Source organism: Magnolia sinica, chromosome 9 (genome assembly GCF_029962835.1).
Source record: "Magnolia sinica isolate HGM2019 chromosome 9, MsV1, whole genome shotgun sequence".
Taxonomy (NCBI): domain Eukaryota; kingdom Viridiplantae; phylum Streptophyta; class Magnoliopsida; order Magnoliales; family Magnoliaceae; genus Magnolia; species Magnolia sinica.
Window position 1 is genome coordinate 78,332,048 of NC_080581.1, and position 26,252 is coordinate 78,358,299.

Genomic DNA, 26,252 nt, shown 5'->3' on the forward strand with positions numbered 1-26,252 from the left:
CCCTCCAGCTCAGCCAGGACCACTTTCGGGAGGGTGGTGGATGCCATAGAATGAATGGGAATACCCCCCAACACTTGTTTAATGAGGACCGCTCTCCCAGCTTGTGACAGAAATCTAGTTTTCCAACCACTGATCCGACCCTCCACTTTGTCCACCAAGGATTGAAAAGCACTTGCCTTCAGTCTAGTTACAGCCAAGGGAACCCCTAGGTAGATAAAAGGCCCGTTTGATCTGGCAATTCCGAGGAGGTTTGAAATGGCTCTAATTCTGGACTTCGGGATCTTATCCGAGCAAAGGAAGGAGCTTTTTGCACAGTTGATGCATTGGACAGGTGCTTTCTGATATTCATCCAACAGAGCTTTAATCTTACGAAGGGAGGCTAAACCATCGTTTAGGAAAAGCAGGGTGTCATTTGCATATAGGAGGTGGAAAATTGGCGAGCAACCCCTCCGTTGAGCGAAAGGAGAACATTGCCCAGAAGACATGAGATGATTAAGGCTACGACTAAGCACATCAGCGCAGAGAATGAAGAGGCTAGGGGAGAGCAGGTCCCCCTGCTGCAACGCCCTCGCGAGGACTTGAAAAAACCCGCAGCCTCACCGTTAATTAATACCGAGAACCAACAGCTAGCCCAACAGTTTTCTACGAAGCTCGTCCATTTTTGGCAGAAACCAAAGCGCCCAAGAACCTGTTTAAGGAAAAACCAATCCACCCAGTTGTACGCCTTTTCCATATCTAATTTCAAAACAATGTTACCTCCTCTGTTCTTTCTACTTAAATCTCTGAACAGCTCCTGAGAGAGTGCGATGTTTTCAGAGATCGAACGACCCTTGATGAATGCACCTTGCTCAGCTGAAATCAGGGAAGGCAGCAAACGGTTTAGCCTGAGCGCTATTATCTTGGAAAGAATTTTGTATAGGCAGTTACATAAACTGATTGGCCTATAGTCGGACCACCTTCTTGGGGCAGGCCCCTTGGGGATGAGGCAAATGAGGGTAGAGTTGACTGCTCGAGGTACCTTTTCCCCTGGAAGAAATACAGCATCGCCTTATGAATATCCTGGCTGATAATGTCCCAGCAGGATAAGAAAAAAGTGCCTGAGAAACCGTCAGGGCCCGGGGCTCCCTCTCTCGGAATGGATAGAGCTACTTGCTTAATGTCTAATAAGGATGGGGGCGCAGTCAGCCGGTCGTTCATCTCCCGCGTCAGCAAATGAGGGACTGAGTCTAGTAGCGTAGATTCCTCGCTGATGGGGCGCCCAGAAAATCTATCTTGAAAATGGCGCACCGTCTCCCGCTTGATCTCTTCCTAGTTCGTTAATTCTTCACTTGTATCTAGTACGATTTTGTTAATTGTAGCTCTGCGATGTCGCTCTGTTGTGGACGCATGGAAGAACTTAGAGTTCCGGTCACCCTCCTTGAGCCAGCTATTTCTCGCTTTTTGTTTCCAAAACAACTCCTGCTTGATCTCCAGTTGAGCTAGGTGATTTGAGGCTGCTTGGAATCTGAACTGAATGTCGCTACTTAGGCTCTGATTGGACAAGTGTTGTTGCAACAGAAGGTCGGTCGTTTCAAGTTCTGTTTCTGCTGCTTTCATCTGATCAAAAATATTTCCAAATTGTTCCTTGTTCTAGATTTTTAGCTCAGCCTTGACACTCTTAAGTTTAGCTAGCACATTGAAGACCGGGTGATAAGATTTAGCTTTATCCCAAGCTGCTTTAACTACCTGAAGGAAAGCATCATCCCTTGTCCACATCATCTGAAATCTGAACGGCCTTGGGCTGACAGTGGGTTGGGGAGGGAAATCCAGGAGAAGTGGATTGTGGTCGGAGTTAACCCGAGGAAGGTGCTTGATCCGGAAACGAGGAAAAGAGGACGTCCAGGGAGCATTGGTGAGCATTCTATCTAGCCTCGCCCAGATTTTAGACGCCCCCGCTTGGTTGTTGCACCACGTGAAGCGTTGTCTTGTGAATCCGGCGTCGACCAGCCCAGCATTATCGATCGCCTCAGAGAATTCCCTGGCGCTTTGCCTGTCAAACTCGCCTCTGCTACGTCTTTCCGAAGCATTAGTGATCGCATGGAAATCACCACCCACTCCCCACGGGCTATGGATAGACGACGACAGATCCGCTAACTTGTCCTAGAGAGCTCTCCTGAGAATTCTAGAATAGCTGGCGTAAACAGACGTGAGAAAAACAGACAGCTGAATATGATGTACCTGAATCTAAACAGTTAATGATTGGTTAGAAGCTTTAAAATTTGAGCAGGATAACAAATCTTTATAGAAAAATCAGATTTTTCCACCCTCATTATCATTAGAGAAGGAGAGGTGGAAACCAATACTTAAGCCAATTCTGATTCTGTGAGTGTCCTTGATCATCGGTTCAAGAATCACCACAATGCAGGGGTTATGGCGTCTAATCATCCTCTTCAAGGTTCTGATTGTTCTCTTGTTGCCAATACCACGGGCATTCCAAATTAAGATCTTATCCATCCGTTACACAGCCCGTATTCGCAGCCCTGCATCTTAGTCTTCTAAGTCTGGATTCCCATTCCAACCTGCCGCAGAGAATACGCCCTCTTCTCTTGTACACTTTGACAACTTTGATTCTAGGTTGCTCGTGAGGATCCATAGGAGGATACTGATTCGGTCTGTCAGAGATGGAGGTATCCTTCTCTTGTATCTTGTCAGGTGGGGCAGCTCGGGCAACATCACAGTCTTCCCTCCTATTTGAATCCTCTTCGAAGATCTCTGGTCCATAGTGGTGACACCTTTCTGCATTCATATTTCGGGGTGATCCGAAATAAGGGGACAAATTGATAACCAGCCTGTGCTCGTCCTGAGGGGAGAGCGGTTCCTTAGCAAAGGAAGAATGAAGATCAGCCTCCTCTAAACAATTCAACTTGTGATGATCTGTGAACACTCTGTCTTAGGTAATCGAATTGAAATCATCATCAGGTTCCTCGTCACTATCTGCACCTTTCGACTGGGAGCCGAGGTTGAGAGGCGAGTTCCCTTGAGATTTGGATCGGCGAAGAAAGCTTTGTTGTAGCTCCTTGTTGAAAGTGTTTGTGGCTGCAAAAATATCTGCCTGTCTATCCTCTTGGGTGTTCTGATCATTTTCTATTTCATTTGGGAACAGAGTTGCAGTAATCTCGGCCAGGCCAATTCGGTCTGTTAGAGGATCGTGCTGTGGAGTTGGGAGTCTATTGTGTATCTGCAGCATCGATGGGCTGGGGCAATTGGGAGATACTTTTCTAGTACTAAGATCCATAGCAGGCCTAGAGTGGTCAGCAAGGTCAGTGTCTTGATTGCAGGCACTGCCTGAAGCCGCACCCCTGAGAGCGGTTTGAGATCGGTCTCCAAGGGGAGCTGAAGTAGGTCCCATATTAGAAGGTCTCATATCAGCTTGTCCCATATGAGCAGGTCCCATATCAGCTTGTCCCATCTTAACAAGACCCGTATCAGCAAATCCCCTATTAGCGGGTCCTATGTCAACAGGTTCCATATCAGCGGGTCCCCTATCAGGAGGTCCCAGGAGGATTTCAGTAGGTCCCATTTCAGCGAGTCCCCTATCAGCAGGTCCCGTAGCAGTTTCATGAATCTGACCGTCCTTGTTGCTTATCACAAAGATGCCTGCTTGCATAGGCAATTTGTTACCATCCTTAGGGGAGGAAGCATAAGTCCTGTTTGTAGTATGGGTGTCATTTGCTTGGGATGTTTCAGCAACATTTTCACAAACACCTATCAGGGGTTTCGGAGGGGCCGACAGAGGGGAGCTGAAGTTTCTCTGGACCCAATCTTTCGTACTCTCTTTTACAGTCTGGACTTCAATTGGGATGAGGGAGCTGTGGTGGATGGTATTGGCAGTATAGAGCGATTCCACCTCCGCTAGAATTGGGAAACATTGTCCAAGAACTTGGAGCTTGAGAGCTCTCCACATATTCGTACCAGGGGCAATAGCAACTCTGATACAAGCAAACGTTTGGAAAACGCCGTACGTGCTGATGGGATCAATCTGTGTTACCTTGCCCAGCAGATTACCTAGGTCCAACAAAACTGACTCCATCCAGGCATGAGCGGGTATTCCGAACAGTCGCAACCAAATACCGTCTCCTCTAAAAAGCTCCCCTGGGGACCATTTAACTGCTGATATTATATTGGAGGATTTATGGAATTCAGAATCTAGAAGGAATCCGTCAAAAGCTTGCTTAGATCTCCACCTAAGAAGAAATTTGATAGGGGATATTCGCGTGATTTCAGCAAGAGATGGGCCGAAACATGATGTGTTGAACGCACTGCGGATTCTCAGGATTGAAATGTTGGGGCTGGAGACGGTAATGAGCACGCCTAAAAACAAAGCTTGGAGTCTGGTTTCTACTGCTCTTCTATCTGCCACTGTAGCAATGTCTTCCTCCGAGTGTGATTTCCTTGAACGGTTATCTGTCACCCTGTTCAGAGCACCCAAGTAAGAGGTGGTTGAGTCCTGATGGTGTTTTTGTTTTACCCGAACAGTGCTGCAATGGCTGAGGCTGGCTCTGTCAGGAGCCCTGTTTCTGGCCCATCGCACATCTACTATTCGGCCGTCGATCCTTTTGCCATTGAGCACATCCATGGCATTTTTAGCGTCTTGCTCGTATCTGAAGCGGACAAAACCATATCCCCTTGGTTTTGACGATTCCAGGAAGGATGGGATGTACACATCAGTTACTTTCTGGTATTTGGAGAAGATACGGAATAAATCCTCCCTCGAAGTGTCGAAAGTAATATTCCGAATGAAGAGGCTGAAGAGTGTGGATTTGGGCGAGTTTTCCATTCTTACACATCACCCCTCGCCTTTCCCTTCTTACCTGACTCTGGTCAAGGATTCACTTGTAGACATTGTCTTTAACTGGCTTGAGACTGGTCAAGGATTCACTTACAGACATGGCTTTTAGGGAATGGTTGTGCCATTTTACCTACACTGAAGACTCCTGTAGTTGTAATGGGCCACATTGTCAGATACGTCGATCTACAAATCACAACAATGCTAGTTGCCTTCACTTTACAACTCTTTTTATATAGATAAATGTTCCACAAGGCCTCCCCAACAATAACCACATAGTCAATATGCCCTTATGCATACCTTCAAACAAATTTCTCTAAATCATTATGGCTCCCAAATTATTATTGGTAACCCATCATACGATCTACTTTTTTTCCTTACGCTCCACCCATCTCCTATCATACTTCTTCTAGTTCCTCTTAATCTTTCAACCCCTCTGTGCCAAACTTCAACAAAACCAGACCTCAATTTGAGCCTAAATGGATAGTACAATCCATGCCTAAGGATTGGTGATGACATCGCATTACCTATTACTGCATGCTCGTCGTCACCACTTTTTTTCAAATGTTTTATTCGACATATATTTAAAAGAAAATTTATTCAAGCTTGACAATTTTCGTATGCTTTCAAATATAGTCTTTTTTTTATACGTTCATTGCAAAAGGCCCAAAAGGAGGCGTTGCGAAAATATTGATGACTTCTGATCTAATTAAAGGTACAGCCCGGAGTCAAATAGGGAAACAAGATTCATATAGCCAATCCCAAGTAGTTGGAATAAAGCTTAGATAATGATAATGATGCCAACACTACTCACTTGTGAAGGACAACCCAAGGTAGTTGGAATAAAGCTTAGAGAATGATAATGACGCTGACACTCCCGGTTTGCGACGGAGCTTTACACTTAGAAAAACCTCACTAAAGGAGTACTGAGTGGCAACCTATATTTTCTGAGCAATGAAGTATCCCACATCGTCACAAGTAAAATCTCTGTTCTTTTGTTCTTTTTTTCTTCTTTTGTATAGTAAATGAGGCCATATTAGTTATAGCACTTTGATGAAATCATCCAGCAAGCAGCTCATCAAGTAGCTCATCTCTTGTAACAATGTTCCCAGAGAATGGCATGTCCTAATTTACAAGTTAGGAAAGTGCATATGGCTTCCCATTCCTTCGTCAAATAAATGCACTTCTTATTTTCTAAAATTTATGGACTGTGATTTGTGGACCAGCTACCTTCTCTTTCTAATCGTCCAAGCTGATGATGATGTGGGACACATAAGGGATGCGCCATCACCCTGAAGCCTCCCAAGTTCAAAGATGTTAATCCATCAAACATAGAAATCATGCCACCAATCGTAGGCTTTGAACTCTCCAAAGCTGAGAAGTTTCTGATGCACCACACATTTATAGTGGGAGCTTAATATCAAAGGCTGGAGATCACCAAATGATGTACCCACAGAAGATCATACACATTATTTGATGTACAGGATGCTACATAATTCATCATGTGTACTAATGACAGGTCGCAGCAAATTTTAGGCCAAAGTTGTACTGTGACGCCAAAAAGTGGAGATGGTCCTTTCACACCAGACACTTTAGAAAGCGACAATTGTCACACATCTCAAATAAAGGTGTCCTCTCGAATATAAGCAAAATGCAACTGATAATGAATGAACTATACCTGGAAATTCAATACTTACTAGGCTAGCTAATGCACCTGATTCATACCATCCAATTGATTAACCGCTTCTTGGATGGACCATAACCGAAACCCAAATTGATTAAATGATGTTAACAGTTGGATCAATGGACCGACTATTGACAGACAGTCAAAAAATCCAAGGGAAGGTTAGCATACCAATTGAACAGTCGGAAGTCGCACACAAGATGATTCCTTTCAACGGTCCATTTGAAGGAACAAATCAGATGGTTAGGATTGTTGGATGTGTAATTTTTTGGCTATGACCTATCCAAGATGAGTGGTTAAACTACTCTACATAAGATGGCTACAAACGCATGCTACATACAATAACAGTGGAAATTACATACACATGGCCCTTATCGCGGCATTTGTGTTACTATAGTTTATTAGCAGCATCTATTGTAGGTACCAAAATGTCCATCTTCCTTCAGCAACTCAGATCGACAGACCAAATGGCAACAAAGCCAAATCCAACATTTGAGTTTTCAAAGAGAAGGCCAGTCTCCAAGCTCTAGGCTACTTTTGCTCCTCGTACCTTCCACATACTCTGCATTGGAAGAAACATAACAAAATGAGGGAGAATAACTAGTAAGATGCTAAGCAATCTAGTCCAAAGATGAGAAGGCAAAGAGAGATTACAAGGGGTTCATCATCCGAATCTCCTGCAGCTCCTCTATCGGAAGAATCCATTTTCTCTTCTCTGTCTGATTCTTCTAGGTCTGCTGGGGCCTCTTGTTCCTCCTCCTTCGCGGCTGCTGAAGGAGATGCTTGTTTGCAAAATCATCTAATAAGAAAAAAGTAGGACATGAGAAACCAAAAGAATAGAGAAAATCTCTACCATGGTTAAAAGACTTGTTCATTCAGATCAACTCATTCAGTCCTCAGTCAAAGTCACGAATCACTCAACTCAAGGATGAATGGGGGGGGGGGGGGGATCACTCAAGGTGTCAAACTGGGTTGGATATCACCTAGTTCGAGTTGACTCATCCAAGGTACACCCATCACCTAAATAGTACGTATCTTAAGACCATAATTAAATCCTTCCACAAAATGATGTGTTAAGTGCCACTCATTAATTTTTTAAGAGGTAGCTAAATCAATATTTTAAGAAAATTTATCAGCTACACTGATTACAGCAGAGTACTATTCTCATTTCTCAGTGAGGGTGTGAAGAGCATGTAACAAACATCATAGCCACAACACGGAGCAGATGGCACTCAGTGAGGTTGCAAGGGTAATGACAGAAGTGCATGTATTGAATTTGGCACCAACAACAGGTGACAGTAAGCCAATGGATGAAATTATCATCTTGTGGGCATTTTGCATTTCCCTAGGTTAACAAGAGACAAACCATTGATTTTGAAAGTGGCAGTAGCTTTACCTGAATTAACTTCATTGACTTCAGGACAAGTGTCGGGGTGAGAATCTGATAAGTCAGCGATAGCTCTTCCTTTGGCGTAATTGCTGGCATTGGCACCAATGTTGCTTTCTGACATTCCACTATGGCTATTCTTTACATTTTTCTTTATAGTCGTTTTCCTCCTGAATCTAGAAGGTGAAAGCATGTCACAAATTTTCAGAATTCACCAAGCAAGAAAGATAGTTAAATACCCACAACATACGAATTCCATACTTCTTATAAGGATTCTTATTTCGTCTTGAGGCACCATGTGTCCTACTTTTTCCCTCCTTGGCTGACCTGTAGCAACAACAATGTACAAGATGCATAATGGAAATTGCATTCTCGAAACCAAGTACCCTGCCTGGTATGGCTACTTGTAAGACTGGATTTTTTATTCCTAGTCCCCAACATATGCCAATTTTCCAGCTGTACATCAGGCCATTCATCGGGTGGACCCCCACCTTGAAACTGGTGTGAACAGATAAAATGGCTCACCAGGCCATTAGGTGTGACACACATATGCCAGATAATAATCGTAAGTGTCAATTATTTAATCCGTTGGCCTACCAGATGAGCACTCTGACCTAGCCATTGGGCCATGACACATACATGGGGACCATGGGTCCCAGCAGATGAACAACCCAGAACAAGCACACACCAGTCAATTGGCATCTACGAGTTGAGTAAGATTCATAATCCTACCATCACCAGTAGTCATCTCATTGCTCAAAAACCAAACTATTCACATAGGTCAGTCGGGGTATGAAATCACATCATTCTGCCCACTACAATGACAACGGACTTGGCACCAGTTAGTTGCATAAAGTGGAAGAGAAAGCAGTGGTGGATTTGGGTGCAGGAGCAGTGAAGCAGCATGTCCAAAATGTTGCGAGTATGAACTCCTAGGAAGTAAAGAGCAGGCAAATTGGTTTAAACCAGAAGAAAAGGAAGAAGAATTTCAGATGAGTTTAAAATCGGCAAAGCATCCCATACAGTGGATCCATTCAAGACCCTCATATCAGTTTTTATAATGTTGTGGTTCAAAACACCTAATCTGTGCATAATATCAACCATATACTGCCCAAACTGTATTTTAATTAACTAAAATGACACAAAACTGAATCGTGGAAAGAAAAGCCTTTGACAGTGATACTTACATTCCTTTGGATGGGGAAACATTCGATGATTTAAGTCGCTGGAAAAAGGTTGAACACATTATATTCCATGCTAAAAGTTTGCAATTTAGCCAAAGAAGAAAAGATTGCTCGATAATAGACAGATCAATACCTTGCTAGGCTCGGAACCTTCACTAATAACATCCCACTGCTCCTTATCTAACTGGAGAACTTCCACATCTCCATCGTCATATAGTATCTTTGAAGCAAATATCATTCAGCAAGTCTTCAAGAAAGGGGACAATTTGGACAGGGATAATTAAGAGAAGTACACAAGTCCCATAGTTTACCACGTGTTTCTTCTTTCCTGGGTTATAAGATTGCACAACACCTTCATAAATCCTGCAGGTAAGAATAGTAGAGTTTACAATAAATACAGTGCTAAACAAATCCATCCTAACAACTCAGCTTCCTGTTGTCTCAAAATTTTTTACTTCCATGCTAAGAAGCCATGAAGTTGAGCTATCTCTACACACACACACACAAAAAAAAAACAAAAACAGAAACCAAAAAAAATAAAATAAAATAAAATCGAGTCATCCCAACTAAAAGAACTAGGAGTTCAAGATTATAATGATTCAGGGCATGTTCAAGTGTGCCCCCAAGTTGTGCTTTACAAGGCTACCCAAGCATATTTAACGCCCTCGGTTTAGGCAACAAGGAAGAAGGCCCCACACTGAGCAATCTTCTGCTTTACAGCCTTTTCTGGCCCAACATGATTGAAGTGGTAACAAGGTCCTACTATTATTTCAACCATGATTTGGCAGTAGCGCAGTTTCTGTCTTGGGAATTGGGAGCAGTAATCTTTAACTAGTAACAGAATTTTGTCCAAGAATAAAAGGTGGAAAAGAAAGACATCTCCAACCAACACATAAAATGTGATTAATTAAATGTTGTTACCGAAGGTTCTCTAATACGGACAACTATTGCACGCAACAGCCAACACACACTACATATCTTTTTTCTTTTTTTTTCTCTCTTTCAGGAAATGCTTATATGTTGTAAGTTCCACAAAATCATAATGTCAAACAAAACAGTTACTGTTTATCTAGGAAATTATCTGGCTAGTCAATATTGTTTGAATGCTACCATCGACTGATGAGTAAGAAAACTTAAACAGGAAGTTAAGAATATAGTAACATGAAATGGCACATAATGTTGTACATAAAACCAAAACCTTGCATCAGATAAATAACTTATGACAAGAACATGTGGATTTGCATCCCCAACCAAACATACCATTAGTACCTTTCCCATTATATTTTGGAAGATAGTATTGTAGAAAGACTTTCCTTTTCCCTTTTTGGGAAACTCCTGATTGCCCACCTTCACATCTGTGCATCAGCACAAAAGAAAAAAAATGCAATTGCCTTAAAAAATATAAAGCTTACATTGGAACAGAGGTGGCTAGGTTGTCTCAAGGACACAAGTTAACCTTGCATTTTCAGGCAGAGTAAGGGAATTCTACTCTGAGCATGCATTTGCATTTCAAAATCAACGTGACCTTAGGCAAATATATTTTTTCTAGTGTCATGTATCAATGCAGCAAAATTCATGGGGGACAGAAGGCCAAATGACTAAGATGCATATTATTGTAAGTATTCACAATAGCAAATGCAAGTAGCTTGAATCTAATTGCAATTTTTTAATGAATAAAACCAATTAAAGTTTGTGATCCAAAACTTATACATAATATGTATTCCTTGACGATATTTAACGCATCGATCAAATCCGGGAAAATAGAAGCCAAAGACTATCTCAATAATATGACATACCTTAAAATTGTTTACAAGCTATTATGTATAATTATAATAATAATTGAGGCAGTACCCTTGCATATAATTTATGACCTATTTATGTATATGCAAGCTACTTATATTTGATTTACACAAATCATGCGGGACACAAGGCAGCATTCCCAAAATGCATATATTTGTAAGTACTTCTCGTATCAAATGTAAGTAGCTTGCATCTAATTGCTAATGTTTCTATGACAATGCCACTAATGAACATAATCTTACACCATGTGCACTTTTAAGATATCCTTCCAAATCCTAGAAAACAAAAGCCAACAACAACCCGAATAATATAACAGACAATAGCATACGTAAGCTACCATGAACTCGGATGCTCCAATTCCTATTGCTTTGTTCTGATCATGCAGCTGCAGTGTGCGGTCTATTTTGAGAGACAGCAGAGGATGTTGGATAAAGCAGAGGATGTTGAATTGGGTTCTATGCAATGTGGATGCTACTGTTCCAGTGCAGTTGAGCACAGGTGGTTTGCTGTGGACAGCTATGATTTGTTCTTGCCTTTTTTTAGTGGTTTTAGATTGTTTTATGTTTTGTCTTCTCTATAATGTTTTACTTCTGCTATGGAGTTATATGATAAATGAGGGACAAAAAATTTTTGTGGCACCCACCCAAAATTGTGTATAGCATTGTTCTCAATCAACTACAACGACAAGTTACAATGCACCTCACGTATAATGTATGACCTATTTATGTGTATGAGCATTAGTGTTAAGTAATTCTGGAATATTATATGAAAAAAAAAATGTCTTTTATACCAAAAGCATAACTATATTGGCAAATCCGTAACTTTAAGTTCATTTATTTTTTATGGGTAAAAAGTTTTGCTAAAAGAGCTAAGAAGCATTACAGACGTGGAAAGCATTCCAACACACATATGCTCACTCAACACTAAAATCCATTTCTTCTTCTCAAAAGAAACTTCTTTAAAATGCTGAAATTATTTTTGGCCCTTGTATTTTGGCATATATAATGGCCATTGAAAATTAGGCTCAGACACTTCTATCAATATGTAACACCTAGCACCTATGCCTGCACAATTTTCCCAAATTGCATACACAGAACAGGGAAATATAAACACAGATTTAAATGTAACTGGATATTGGCTTGTAGAATCCTCATTTAGAGCAATTAAAAGACAAGTAAATTGTACATAGCAACAAATGCAACAGAGTAAGGATACCAGTAAATTGATTCAAATGCTTGAACCTCCTTGCATTCATCAACATTAGGACATGAAGGATGATGTGAAAGTGCAAGGAGCAAATATGTGAGAATATTTTCTAGATAAGTGGAGGACGAGTTCACATCACGTTGCATAGAAAGTTGGAGTGCCTTTAGTCGGTGACACATTTGAACAACTTCCATTAGGTTATGTTTGTCCTGTGGAATCAATATGACAAAGATAGAAAGGCATTAGCCAGTATAACTTCATCCCCATTCATACAGGCTAGAAAAGGCACAACATTCAGTGAAATGCAGCATAGAGAAAATTTGTGAAGTAATTGGTCTATAAAATAAATTATAACAAATACTTAAAGTCAAAAATAAAAAGTTTATGAGGAAAAGCTTCAATACATTTCTCTTCTACTTGATCGGCATAAATAGCCTCTGTACAGTTTTAGATCCTATAGTTTAGGACCGTAATTGATAAATATAAGGAAAGCTATGACTACTGAGATACAATCAAATATTTACAGAAATTCTAGGCTATCTGTACTGCTAGCAGTAGAGACAAATCAGGAGCTTGGATCATGGAGAACCAACTTGGAGATAATTACTCCCAATTGTCAACACTCCCCCTCAAGTTGGTGCGTATATGTTGCTCATGCCTAGTTTGTTGAGACAGCCATTAAATGCCTGGTTCGACACTGCTTTGGTCAGCACATCAGCAAGCTGGTCTTGAGATTGAACATGAAGAACTTCAATCAACTTTGCTTCCAGTTTTTCCTTGATAAAATGCCTATCAACCTCAACATGCTCAGTTCTATCATGTTGAACTGGGTTATGAGCAATGTCACATGCTGCCTTGTTGTCACAGTATAACTTCATAGGGCTGACTTGCTTAATGTGTAAGTCTTGCATCAGATTTCTGATCCACAACCCTTAGCCATTCCTCTGTATTCGGCCTCAGCACTGGATCTATCAACTACCTCTTGTTTTTTACTTCGCCAAGTAACCAGATTTCCTCCTACAAACGTGAAATAAACATATGTAGAACGTCTATCGTCAATAGACCTAGTGCAATCAGCATCTGTATAGCCTTATGACCCAGATTGCCTTATGAGCAATGTCACATGCTGCCTTGTTGTCACAGTATAACTTCATAGGGCTGACTTGCTTAATGTGTAAGTCTTGCATCAGATTTCTGATCCACAACAATTCACATATTGCCTTAGCCATTCCTTTGTATTTGGCCTCAGCACTAGATCTAGCAACTACCTCTTGTTTTTTACTTCGCCAAGTAACCAGATTTCCTCCTACAAACGTGAAATAACCAGATGTAGAACGTCTATCCTCAATAGACCCAGCCCAATCAGCATCTGTATAGCCTTTAACATCCAAACTATCTCCTTTTGTGAATAAAATTCCCTTTCCTGGAGATGCCTTCAGGTAGCGTAAGATACGGTTGACAGCATTCATATGTTCTTCACTTGGGAAGTGCATAAATTGACTGACAACACTTAGCGCATAAGCTAGATCAGGCCGAGTATGTGCAAGATACATTAATCTTCCAACCAGTCTCCGATAGCGTTCCTTGTTAGCAGGAACTTGATTCGGATGCACACCCAGTTTCAGATTTTCTTCCATAGGAGTGCTAGTTGGACTGCATGCTGTCATACCAGTTTCTTTCAATAAGTCTAAGGCATATTTCCATTGTGACAAAAAAATACCTTTATTTGATCTTAAAACTTCAATTCCAAGAAAATACTTCAATTCACCAAGATCCTTCATTTCAAACTCACGGGCAAGATGCTCCTGCAGTGCTTTCCTTTCTTCAGGATCATTTCTAGTTACTATCATATCATCAACGTACACAATAAGGGCTATGATTTGTTCTTCATTATGCTTCAAGAAGAGACTGTGATCCATGTTACTTTGCTTGTAACCAATAGACCTCATAAAGCTTGTGAACCTTCCAAACCACACTCTAGGAGACTGCTTCAAACCATATAGGGATTTTCTCAACCTACAGACCTATTTATTGCCTTTAGTCTGCAGATTACAGCCAGGAGGCAATTCCATATATACTTCTTCTTGGAGATCTCCATGCAAAAATGCATTCTTTACATCAAACTGGTGCAAAGGCCAGTCAAGATTTACCGCTAGAGATAGTAGAATACGAACAGTATTAATTTTGGCCACTGGTGCAAATGTCTCCATATAATCAATTCTGTATGTTTGAGTATATCCCTTGGCAAAAAGTCTTGCTTTGAACCGTTCGATAGTTCCATCAACCTTGTATTTAATGGTGAAGACCCACCTACATCCAACAGGTATCTTCCCTTCAGGCAAGTCAACAACTTCCCACGTTGAGTTCTTTCGAAGGGACTTCATTTCTTCATTCATTGCCTCCCTCCATCTAGGATCTTTTAAAGCTTCCTGCACGCTATTAGGAATAGCTACAATAGATAATTGATTCACAAATGCCTTATTTTCCTCTGATAATTTATGGTAGGATACATAGTTGCTTGAGGGATACTTAGATTTGGAGTTGAGAATAGGTTCATAGCTAACTTTGGGTTTCCCTCTTGTGGCTCGATCAGGTAACATTTTTAGGTGAGGTTCAGATTCAGAATTTACCTGAGACACGGGCATGGAATCGACTGAAGAAGACAATTGGTTAGCCAGTACATCATGAGAGGTAACGATTTTAGGTGAGGTTCAGATTCAGAATTTACTTGAGACACGGGCATGGAATCGACTGAAGAAGACAATTGGTTAGCTGGTACGTCATGAGAGGAGGAAGATGGCTGAGACAATGATGACACTTCCATTTGATCCTGATTCTCACCCCTGTTATCTACGGTGTCACCGTCACTTGGACATTCACCACTAGTTTCCAAATTCCTATTATCCATGGTGTCACCATCACTTGGACATTCACCACTAGCTTCCAAATTGTCACCACTTATAAGATCCAAGTTGTCCAAAGGATGATGCAAAGTCTGCACTTCATCTCTATTCTCCCCCTTAAGTGGAGGCTCGGAGGAAGAATAGTACATATCATCTTCGTGAAAGACCACATCAAGTGTAACATAAAGCTTTCGAGAAGGGGGGTGATAACACCGATAGCCTTTTTTATGCAAGGCATAGCTAACAAATACACACCAAAGGGCACAGGTTCCAACTTATTTCTCAAGGGTTTGTGAAGGTGCACAAAGGCTACACACCCAAAAACTTTAGGGGGCAAATTCGGTATTGTAGGAGCATGTATAGTATTATGGAGGGAATAAAAGGGAGTCTGAAATTGTAGGGAATGAGAGGGTACACGGTTGATGAGGTAGGCTGCAGCGGTGATGGCTTCTCCCAATAACTGATAGGCATGTGAGCCCCAAACAAGGAAGCACGAACAAATTCAAGAAGGTGACGGTTTTTTCGCTTTGCTACCCCATTTTGTTGAGGGGAGTAAGGGCAAGTCGTCTGATGAACAATCCCATGGAAATTAAGGTACTGTTTCAAGTTTTGATTAATAAACTCTCCACCATTATCAGTACAAAGAACCTGAATATTAGATTGATATTGAGTGGCTATCATTTTGTGAAATTGCTGAAACAGGGAACTAACTTCACTATTTGATTTCATTAAACAAACCCAAGTCATACGAGTGTAATCATTAATAAATGAAACAAACCAACGTGCTCCACTCAAAGAAGAGGTATTTGCAAGCCCACATACATCAGAGTGAATAACCATAAAAGGTACAAGACTCTTATTCATACTAATGGGAAATGAAACACGATGACTTTTATCCGGTTCACAAATATCACACTTGAAGTCTGAAACAATTAATTGAGAAAGGAGCTTTGGAAACAATTTCTGTAAATATCCAAAAGATGCATGACCTAAATGTCTGTGCCACAACCAGATTTCTGAATTCTGAAGTTTGTCAGACGTATCAGCTGAGAAATCTAACTGGTTTGAACTTGCCGGCATTAAATCAAGATAGTAGAGCTTCCCTCTCCTAGTACCACAACCAATTGTCTTCCAAGTCTGGATGTCCTTAAACACACAAAGGTTAGGCCAAAAAATCACAATACAGTTCAAAGCAAGGGTTATTTGAGCGACAAACAATAAGTTATGATTAAGAGAAGAAACAACCAGAACAGAATCCAAATTCAAATTTTTGGTAAGGGAAATTGAACCTTCTCCAACAACGGGAGAGGAAGTACCGTTGGCTGTGGACACTATATGTTGGTCTGAGGGTTTCAAGGACTGAATATGATTACTGTCAAAGGTCATGTGATCTATGGCACCCGAATCAATTATCCATTCACTATGACTAACAGGAGCAGAAGTATGAAAGGCCTTACCATCATTCCCATATGTAGTAATGAAAGAAGAGACTTGCTCAGGAGTGCTGGTGATGGTGGAAGGTTCGACCACAGCTACAGAAGCATGATGATTTGACTTTGAATTTTGTTTGCGGGGTGCCTTGGCAGGATCCCACCGTTCTAGTTACCCAATCAATTCATAGCATTGTGACTTAGTATGTCCAGTTTCACCACAATGAGTACACACATGTTCTGATTTTGCAGTTCCTATTTCATAGCTACGATTAGATGACCGATTTTGATCAATAGTATGATTCGGCGGACCAAATGTTCGATCTGATTTCGGATGTGTTTGTGATTGTCGAGGCTTGACTCGGCGCGCCACCATGGCAGATGATTTTGAGTGTTCAGGTTCACCATTCAATGCAGCTCGGCGAACAGAATCACGACAAACATACGCATAAGTTTCTTCAAGATCGAGTGCAGGATCCTTCCTGAGAATCTCACCTCAAATTTGTTCAAAATCTATATCTAGTCCATTCAAGAAGATATGCACCCGCAGTCTCTCAACTGATTTTTTATAGGCGACAATATCTTCGGGATCCTTCATTACAATCCTATCACGATGATCTAACTCTTGAAAGATTTCTACCAGATCACCATAATAGGTGGAAAGAGGGCGACCAACCTGCTTGGTAGAGAATGCCCGTTGATTCAGTGCAAAAACTCGCGATTCATTTGACCCATCATAGAAAGCTTTGGCCAGTGCAATCCAGATTTCACGTGCAGTAGACAGTCTAAGATAGCGCTTCATAACCTCCGGTGACATCGAAGTCAGCAACCATCCTTTAACCTTTTGATTTTCAGCATACAACTTCGCATAGGAAGCATCAGTAACCTGCGGAGGAGGTGTTTCACCCTTAAGGTATTCAAGCTTCTCACATCCTGCCATCTGCATTTACATGATTTAGGACCAGACATCATAATTGACTTCAGTAAGAATGACACTGGTTGTGAAGCCAGGGTTTTCTGATTGCACATGGATAACTGGTACAGAGGATGATTCGAGTTTGTCGTTAGTCATGGTGCGAGGAGTATATGAGAATTCAGGCTATGATGATATAGAACTAATAATAAGAACCACTTTGATACCAAGTCAAAAATAAAAAGTTTATGAGGAAAAGCTTCAATACATTTCTCTTCTACTTGATCGGCATAAATAGCCTTTGTACAGTTTTAGATCCCATAGTTTAGGACCGTAATTGATAAATATAAGGAAAGCTATAACTACCGAGATACAATCAAATATTTATAGAAATTCTAGTCTATCTGTACAGCTAGCAGTAGAGACAAATCAGGAGCTTGAATCATGGAGAACCAACTTGGAGATAATTGCTCCCAATTGTCAACACTTACCTCTATAAACTCAAGTGGATGGGATCCAGTTATGTTGAATGAGAAGCCACATGCATACTTCGCATCCAGAAGCCTTTCCTTTATATATTGGAGTACTTTGCTGAGGAATAGCTTCCTAGCTTGTGGGTAGACATCCTGCATGCCAAGATAAAGTCGGTTGCAACTAGTGGGAAAGATGTTAAAATCTCTGTATAAGCAAACATCATCTGTTTTTAGATGACAAAAGGCAATGGAACAATCAACACATTTTATTTTTATACTAAGAATGGGAATACAATGCTAAGTAAACAACCATTTGCAACAAACTTCTGCATGAAAAAAAGAAAAGAAAAAGAAAAGCTCATGTGATGATCTTAAAGTCAAATTAAAGACATCAATTGGTATTTTTTTATCCAAGTACTTTGACAGGCACATGACAACTTTTACTTAAGCGACCCTTTGATGGGTCTTTTCCACAGTACTGCAAGATGAGAAAGTCCCCTGGTATAATTTTACTTCCAACTACTTAAAACAAGAGATAATTCATATGCAAATTACAAATGTAAAATGAAGGCAACGATGGCAATCGCCAAGAGGTGAAATTGTTATTCGTGATAGTAGACCTACAATGCCTTGATTTTGTATCCTTTGAAATCTCTCCAAAAGAGATTATGGTCTTTAGGATTTCCAATATGTTTTCTATCCATGCGTGCAGATGAGCATCTTTAAATGGTAAAAAGCTTTTCATGAAAGTTTTAATGCCAAATATCTGCAATGCAAAATCAGAGAGAAAAAAAAATGAAGAGGAACAAAGTGGGGATATTAGCAGTGAAAGCAAACTTTATATGGTAACTGGATTGCAGAAAATCTTAACAATTTTAGAGAATTAGTTGTTAAATGCATTAATATTTCATAACATGAAATAACTAGAGAATAATAAACTAGTCATACCCTAACTGACCTTCAATAAACAAAGTTCACTTTGTTTTACCCAAGAGGATCTTCTACTTCAGGGAATAGAGATAAATATATCTAAATGAGAATATCTTATCTAAATGGGAGAAACATAAAATAAGGTGCATAAGATGGCTCACTTTTGTAATGGCTAAAGATGGCATAAATTTCCGCACTCTAATATTTTTCTCATCATGATCCAGGAACTATGCCACAAAACAGGGAGGTAGATGATAACTTATGATAATGGAAGGAACCTGGGTAATGCAAAAAAAAAAAAAAAAACAAACACATGGTAACAGTGAGATGCAGCAAGTTACAATATGTTAAGATCTGAGTTTTTATTTATTTGTTTGTTTATCACTTCCCATTAAATCATCCATTTTAAAAGAAAACCAAATAGATCGAATGGATTCTGGAATGAATAAGATGAAACTTAAAATATGCTCAAGTTCAATTACAGTAATGATGCACGTGCAGAGTAAAGTCCAAGGCCCAAATCACTATATACATAGACCTTAACTTTCTAAGAATATCAAGTCAAGTAAAGACTAGGTCTACTATTTCCCGACTAGGCAAGGAGCCAGGTTGAGTTCTTGAGTTTCTGAACTACGACGAATGTGACCTGCCCCAAAAATCGTGCTCATCCACTCATAATGCAATGCGCATGGTACATTCAATGATAGCTAGAAACGGTTCCACAATTTTAAAAATAAATAATTTTAGAATTTTTAGGGAAATTTAATATTAAATTATTTTTTTATTTTTTTTGAAAAAGAAACTCATCATTAAATATTTAAAATATTGTACCATTATGCAGGAGTATAACCTGAAATTGCACTAATCAGATAATACAAATATTTCCTCGAGTTACCATATGAAATGTACGGTTAGAAAGAAAATGGCAAGTAGCTGAATTTGGCATGCCAAATCAAAATGTTAGTATCTTATGATCTGTGTGATTTCCAAGCTACACCTCATTCACAACAGCTCCTAATTTGTATGACATGGACTGTTTGTTCATTCATGTTATTCTTTTGACTGGCCACAATTTATATGGTATTGGAAAGAGGACATTCATGTATGCTTAGCTTTTGAGCAGTAGGTGGGCCAATGATTCAATGATACATGTCAGGACTTCAAAATATTACAGTAAGGGTTGTGTCTTGCAAAAAAAAAAAAAAACAAATGAACCAAGAAAAAATCAACAACAACACACATCCAACTAAAAAAAGTACCGCATTTGTTGATAATATGTTCCAACCTAAACGTCTTTTGGAAGTGGTCCATCGAATGTCAGTCCAACTGACAAACGGTTTAGATCCATGACCTATGATCCCCATTTATAAAAACAAAAAAAAAAAAAAAAAAAACCTGACTTTCATTTAAAGTAGAGGATAGTCTAAACTTTTAATCTTGTCAGGCGGCGTTCAATGCTATTTCTATTCAATGAATGAACTACGTCCCACCCACACAAGATCAACCATCATACTTGTAATGTATAAATAAATAAAAAACGAAAATTTAATAAACTTGAAATATCAAAACCTGTTGAGCTCAGTTACATATTAAAAAAATGATCAACCATCGTACTTGTAATGTAACGTTACGGCTTTTGTTTTGGAATGGCCTTATTTTTGTCGTGCCCATGCATCCGACTAGGATGTATCTTCTGAATGGATTGAATGGCGTATAATAGATATGTTGGGCCTCATGCCCTGCCTAATTAAAATGTTTTAATGGTTGGGCTTTCCCACACTCATGATCTTCAGGTATAGGAGTGAAGTTGAATGGGTGCACCTTATGGACGGATTAGATATGGGTCCTACACCACACTGGAACCCACAAACCGCATTCTAGAATAATCCTGTTATAGAAATGTGTTAGGTGAGAAATGTAGATGGGAGAAAAAAGAGGAGCTAAGTGCATAGATGAGGGACAAAAGGGTTTACAACGCCTGTTTTACGCATTGCATAAAACACTCAGGCTCTTTAGGCATATGAAATGTTGCCTATTTGAAATTCATTCCCTCCATCAGGTGTTCATGAAAAAGATCACCTGGATAGAACAATGTGAATTGCACCTAAAGCCTTTAAGTTTGAGCGTTGTGAACCACCTGAGTTTTGGATCAAGCTGATTTTCGTATATAACCACGATCCAAGTGAGTCCCATCTGATGAACAGATTTGATGCAAGATACATTCCATGCTGACCACACAAACACTAACCTATGGTTGGGGTCCTATTTTCATTGTTCCCTGTGGTGTGGGACACCTGAGTTGTGGGTTTAAATGATTTTTGGCCATAGGGCATAGAAAGGAGGAATACAACTGATGGACAGATTTGATCTTACATATACAACATGGTGGTATATGAAGGATGATGTGAGCAAGACACCATCCCATGGTGGAATCCTCATTTATAGCAATTAAGAGACCGGTAATTTGTACAGAGCAACGAATGAAACAGAAGAGCAAGGATACAAGTAAATTGATTCAAATGCTTGAACCTCTTTGCATTCATCAACATTAGGTTATGAAGGATGATGTGCAAGTGTATGAACCAAATATGTGAGAATACTTTCACATCATGTTGCATAGAATAACACATTTGAATAACATCCGTTATGTTTGTATGATGGAATCAATATGATACAGATACAACAAAGACATTATCTAGTATAAGAAACTTCAACCCCATTCATACAGGCATGAAAAGGCACAATATTCAGTGAAATGCAGCTTAGAGAAACTTTTCCAAGTGATTGTTCTATAGAATAAATTATAACAAATACTTACCTCTTTAAACTTGCGTGGATGGGATCCAGTTATGCTGAATAAGAAGCCACAAGCATACCTCGCATCCATTAGTGTTGTCTTCTATTTCTTGGAAGAGAGATAATTATATCCAAAGGAGAATATCTTATCAAAATGGGAGAAATATATAATGGCATGCATAAGATGCCTCAATTTTTTAAAGACTAAAAAAGGCATACACAAATAACCACAATTTCGCCCTCTGGTTTCAAAAACAGGCATTGTAGTTTGCGTTATGCACCCCAGAGATTGCAGTACAACAGGCAGATTTTCTCGTCTCCGGTATACCCACAAGCTTTTGTAATCAGTAGGAAACTACATTGTTATTAGAAGTAGGTCAATCACCATATTGTGCTGTCCAGGTGTCTGACATTGTGGCCTCTGTTCTGATGTGAGTTCAGTCACAACCAGCTGCTACCCTTTTCCTACACTTCTGCTTTCTCTTCTCCTTGCTGTTGAGAAGCGCCAACTCCAGCATATCTCTGTAGTTTTCCCTCTCAAGTATGCAATGTTCTCTGTGTGGTGGAGTGGCCCAGCTGTGTGGTGTTGTGATTGTTGTATGAGCTGGTAATCTGTGGTTGGGCTGTGTAGTCGTGAGATTGTTGTATGGGGGTGAATGGATGCAGATTGCGTTCAGAGGTAGAACATTAAATAGCCTTATGATAGGCTACTTTGGGTTGGGTTTGACAGCCCCTAGCTATCTTTTTTCACGCTCAAGCTTCGACCCATGCTGGGCTCAGGCTAGGCTCAGGCCTTATGTCTATATGTTGGGCCCGGCCCGGCCCAATCCTGATCTAGCCCAAACTCGGCCAATCATCGCCACCTCTTAACTCATAATGTAGCTAGTTGCCTGAGTTCACTTGGATAGTCCATTTCATGAGGATCAATGCATTGGACTTTTTCAAGTATCCGAATGGAAGTAGGAGCATTCTAACTTATAGTGTTGTCAGAGCACCGGAGCATTTCTTCAAGACAACGTTCAAGTTTGTACTGCTGCATTGCCAAATGGGGCTCATGGTTTTGTAATCCAGACAAATTGACCTGTTTAAACGCTCATGGTTTTGTAATCCAGACCATTGGTCTGTTTCGACTAACCATCTAACGGCTCATTAGGTTCACATGGGGCATACTGCATAGCAATCCGAACCATCTATACTTCTAGCCCTCCTATGAAAGGAGAATAGGCCAAAAATCGCAGTGACGTACTGACTTATTTACTTGCAGCGGACCGACAATGGATGCTACATGGTCTTGTCCATTCAGGTCCATTTGAGTCTTGGAGCTGCCTTGCTTTTCGGTTCATACCTGGAATTGGATTGCTGTGTGCTTTTATCGTGCTCAGTAAAACTCTGTTAGGCGCACAGGGAATGTATCTAGTTTATCTACCGTTCATCCAATTGTCTATCTCATTTGAGGGGTTGATCTCAAAATCAAACAATATCCAAAACTCAACTGAACCACACCACAGGAAACAGTGGGAATGATGATTTCCACAGTTGAAACCTTCCTAAGGCCAACAACAATGTTTATTTGTCAACCAACCTGTTCATAAAATCAAATAAATATGGATGAAGGGAAAACACAAATGTCAGCTTGATCCAAAACTTATGTGGCCCTCAAGAAATTTTCAATGGTATATGTTCAATTCACATTGTTTTGTTTAGTGTGGTCCACATGAGCTTTGAATATGCTCCACTTTTTAGGCTCAAGCACTAAAATTATCTGATAAAATGGATGGTTAGAGTGGATAAAATATATAAATTACAGTGGGCCCCACAGGGTTTACGCAGTATGATAGTCTTAATCTGCTTGCAAAATTATCTGGCAAAGTAGATAGAAGGCATGTAAATATATCAAGGTGGGCAAACAGAGCTCCTGCCACGCTGGACTCAATCTTCTCCCCTATCAAAACCTTTGCTTATTTAATGGTTTTTGATAGCTATTTGAGAAGTTGCTAAGGCCCACCATGATGTTCATCTACCATCCAGACCGTTCATAAAGTGATTCTAACTGGGATCGAATGAAAGCATAAATATTAACCTGATCCGAAATTTATGTAGCCCCGTGAATGTTTCAACAGTGGGCATTCCATCCCCACTGTTTCCTGTAATCTGGTCTACTTGACTTTTGGATCTTCCTCAGCTTTTGGATCATGCTCTAACAGGAGCGGGAGAAAATGATGGAAGGGATGGATTTCTCACTGACATCTCGGTGTGCCCCACTAGCTTCCGACCACACGAACTTGGGGTGTGCAGGGGCACAGGCAACTGGCTTCCGTTTTCTCATGCTAATCCTCTAAAATAAAAAATAAAAATAAAAAAAAAGATTATTATACAATTCTGCTTGTGACACCCACAATCTAGAGAATCCAACCCGTTCAAAAGGATAGCCCAAACAGGAAATCAAGAAGCCCCAAAAATAATGCCGATCCAGCCATGACATCTTGAATTTGAAAGTTTTTGGTAGATGTCTATTATTTTCTGTGGTGTGGTATTTTGATTTTTCGGGCATCTGATGGACTCATGTGATGTGTGGGTCAGAAGGAACACACGCGATGCTGTGGACCCCACAGAGAATTGCATAAGATTAACACAGCACGTGAGGCAGAGGATCGGGCCTCGTCCGAAAAAAGCCATTTTGTGCGGCAGAGGACGGTTTGGATGGGCTGTTGGCCCCACACAGCACCGGGCACACCTATATCTCTATGCCTGGGGCCCGTGCAATCCGCTCTCCTAACGAAATACGTAGACCGGCTTGATACTGGTGGCAAAGTCATCCACATGTCGGGTCCCAACTGATGAATGGCTCATATGTTCCACACATGTCACATCTACCCATTTGGAGGCATGTACTTGGTTAGGCTATGCACACGAATGCGAGATTAACGGTATAATAACACTAAATAAAACCTGAGGACTTTAAGCATCAGGTCCGTTGTACTCCTAATGTAAAGGAGGGAAAGTGGTCCATGATCCAGACCATTGATCAGATCTCTTCCAATTTTCTGATTTGTTGCTGTCTACTGTCCCAAAGAACATCCATCAAACAATCATTCATAACCATCCCAGCGGTGGACCTGTTTACATTGATCTGACCACCACCAATATTCTTTTCCAAACCTTTAATATTCTAAGGCTATGGATAAGAGGATTACGGGGAGAAATTCATGATTTCGCCAATTCATAGTACGACCCACCAAACAAATGGTCCAAATCATGTGCTCTACCTCATCACTTGAGTTGTCGGAGAGATATACTATTATGTGAATGACTCGCCTTTTCTACCACGTTACAGATGGATGGATGGTGCTGTTAATGGGTTGGGCTTTTGAGCCAAGAATAAATTTAGACCCATCTCTCAAACATGCTGGGTTAGACCGTGTACGACAGTTTATAAGCCCAGCCTGGATAAGTTTGTTTTTTTTATTTTACGCACACACACTCACGCTGGTAGAATTTCACCACGTATGAGTACTCGAACCCTTGACCGGGTTTTGAAACTCCTGAGAGTCTATCACCCGAGTAGCCTAGACAAGCTCATTAAGGTTTGCAAGGACAATTTTAGGCAACAAAAGGCAATAGAATAATACACACATTTTATCTTTATACTAAAAAAAAGAAATACAATGCTAAGTAAACAAACATTTCTAGCAAACTTTTCCGTGAAAGAAAAGCTCTAGAATATGATATCTTAATATCAAAAAAAATACTTCAATTGCTATTTTTTTAATCCCAGTACTTTGACCGTGCAGGAGAACTTTTGCTGAAACAAGCCTTACATGGGCCTTGTCCATAGTACTGGAAGATGAGAAAGTCCTCATGTATAATCCTGCTGTCAGCTACTTAAAACAAGAGTTTTAATTCATATGCGAATGATAAATGTAAAATAAAGACAAGGATGCCTATCACCAAGAGATGAAAAAGTTTGTCATATTAGTAGGCTTACAAATACCTTGAAAGTTAGTCAAAGAAAGTATGTTTTTTGAGGATTTGCTAAAGGTATTTTCTATATCTAGCTGTAGATGAGCATGTTAAGAGGGTAAAAGCTTTTCACCAATGGATTTTATGCCAAACATTTGCTATGCAAAATCAGAGAGAAAAACAATGAAGAGTAACCAACCCGGGAGATTAGCAGTGAAAGCAGACATTACATGGTAACTGGATTGTAGAAAATCATATAAAAAATTTAGGGAATTATTTCTTACATGTATTAATATTCCATAACATGAAATAACCAGAGTATAATAAACTAATAGTACACTGACTAACTTTCAATAAACAAAGTTCACTTTGTTTTTCCCAAGAGGTTTTAGTGTAATCTTCCAAGATCTTATCAAAATGGGAGAAACATATAATGGCATCCATAAGATGCCTCAATTTTGTAAAGGCTAAAAAAGGCATACACTGCCACACTCTAATATTTTGCTCGTTATGATACCTCCAATTTCACCCTATCTGGTTTTGAAGGTTTCAAAAACAGGCAATGCAGTAAAGTAAGCAGATGTGTTTTCGTCTCCAGTTTATCCACAAGCACGCAAAGCCTACTGAGTAAACTCTACAGGGTCCACCATGATTTACATATTTTATCCACTCTGTCCATCTATTTTAAAAGATAATTTGAGGGCTTTAGACTAAAAACTAACTATATCCAAATCTCAAATGAACCTCACCAAGGGAAACAG

At 40.1% G+C, this 26,252-nt stretch overlaps 2 protein-coding genes across 2 annotated transcripts in view; both read right to left on the bottom strand.

The window, feature by feature from the left end:
• Nucleotides 1-6,698: 6,698 nt before the first annotated feature.
• Nucleotides 6,699-26,252, bottom strand: part of LOC131255772 (sister chromatid cohesion protein PDS5 homolog A-like) — a 60,039-nt gene continuing 40,485 nt past the window's right edge. The window contains exons 2-7 of the mRNA XM_058256591.1: nt 9,214-9,300; nt 9,084-9,121; nt 8,158-8,223; nt 7,906-8,072; nt 7,164-7,308; nt 6,699-7,071 (exon numbers count right to left, since the gene is read on the bottom strand). Of these exons, the coding sequence (XP_058112574.1) occupies nt 7,238-7,308; nt 7,906-8,072; nt 8,158-8,223; nt 9,084-9,121; nt 9,214-9,300 (429 nt within the window). The 3' untranslated portion in view covers nt 6,699-7,071; nt 7,164-7,237. The remainder of the gene's footprint in view (nt 7,072-7,163; nt 7,309-7,905; nt 8,073-8,157; nt 8,224-9,083; nt 9,122-9,213; nt 9,301-26,252) is intronic.
• On the bottom strand, nt 11,410-18,130 carry LOC131255773 (sister chromatid cohesion protein PDS5 homolog A-like). Its single transcript, XM_058256592.1, has 2 exons — nt 17,824-18,130; nt 11,410-12,295 (listed from the first exon to the last, which is right to left on the bottom strand). The coding sequence occupies exons 1-2, from the start codon at nt 17,962-17,964 to the stop codon at nt 12,044-12,046; spliced, it is 393 nt and encodes a 130-aa protein (XP_058112575.1). The 5' UTR covers nt 17,965-18,130; the 3' UTR covers nt 11,410-12,043.

Bases quoted from the DNA above. Each gene is read 5' to 3' on its own strand.
- LOC131255773 (XM_058256592.1), bottom strand. From the start codon at position 17,964: ATGCAGGATGTCTACCCACAAGCTAGGAAGCTATTCCTCAGCAAAGTA. The intron at 12,296-17,823 runs GTAAGTGTTGAC...TTGATTCCACAG, and splicing joins ATCCACTTGAGTTTATAGAG to GACAAACATAACCTAATGGA.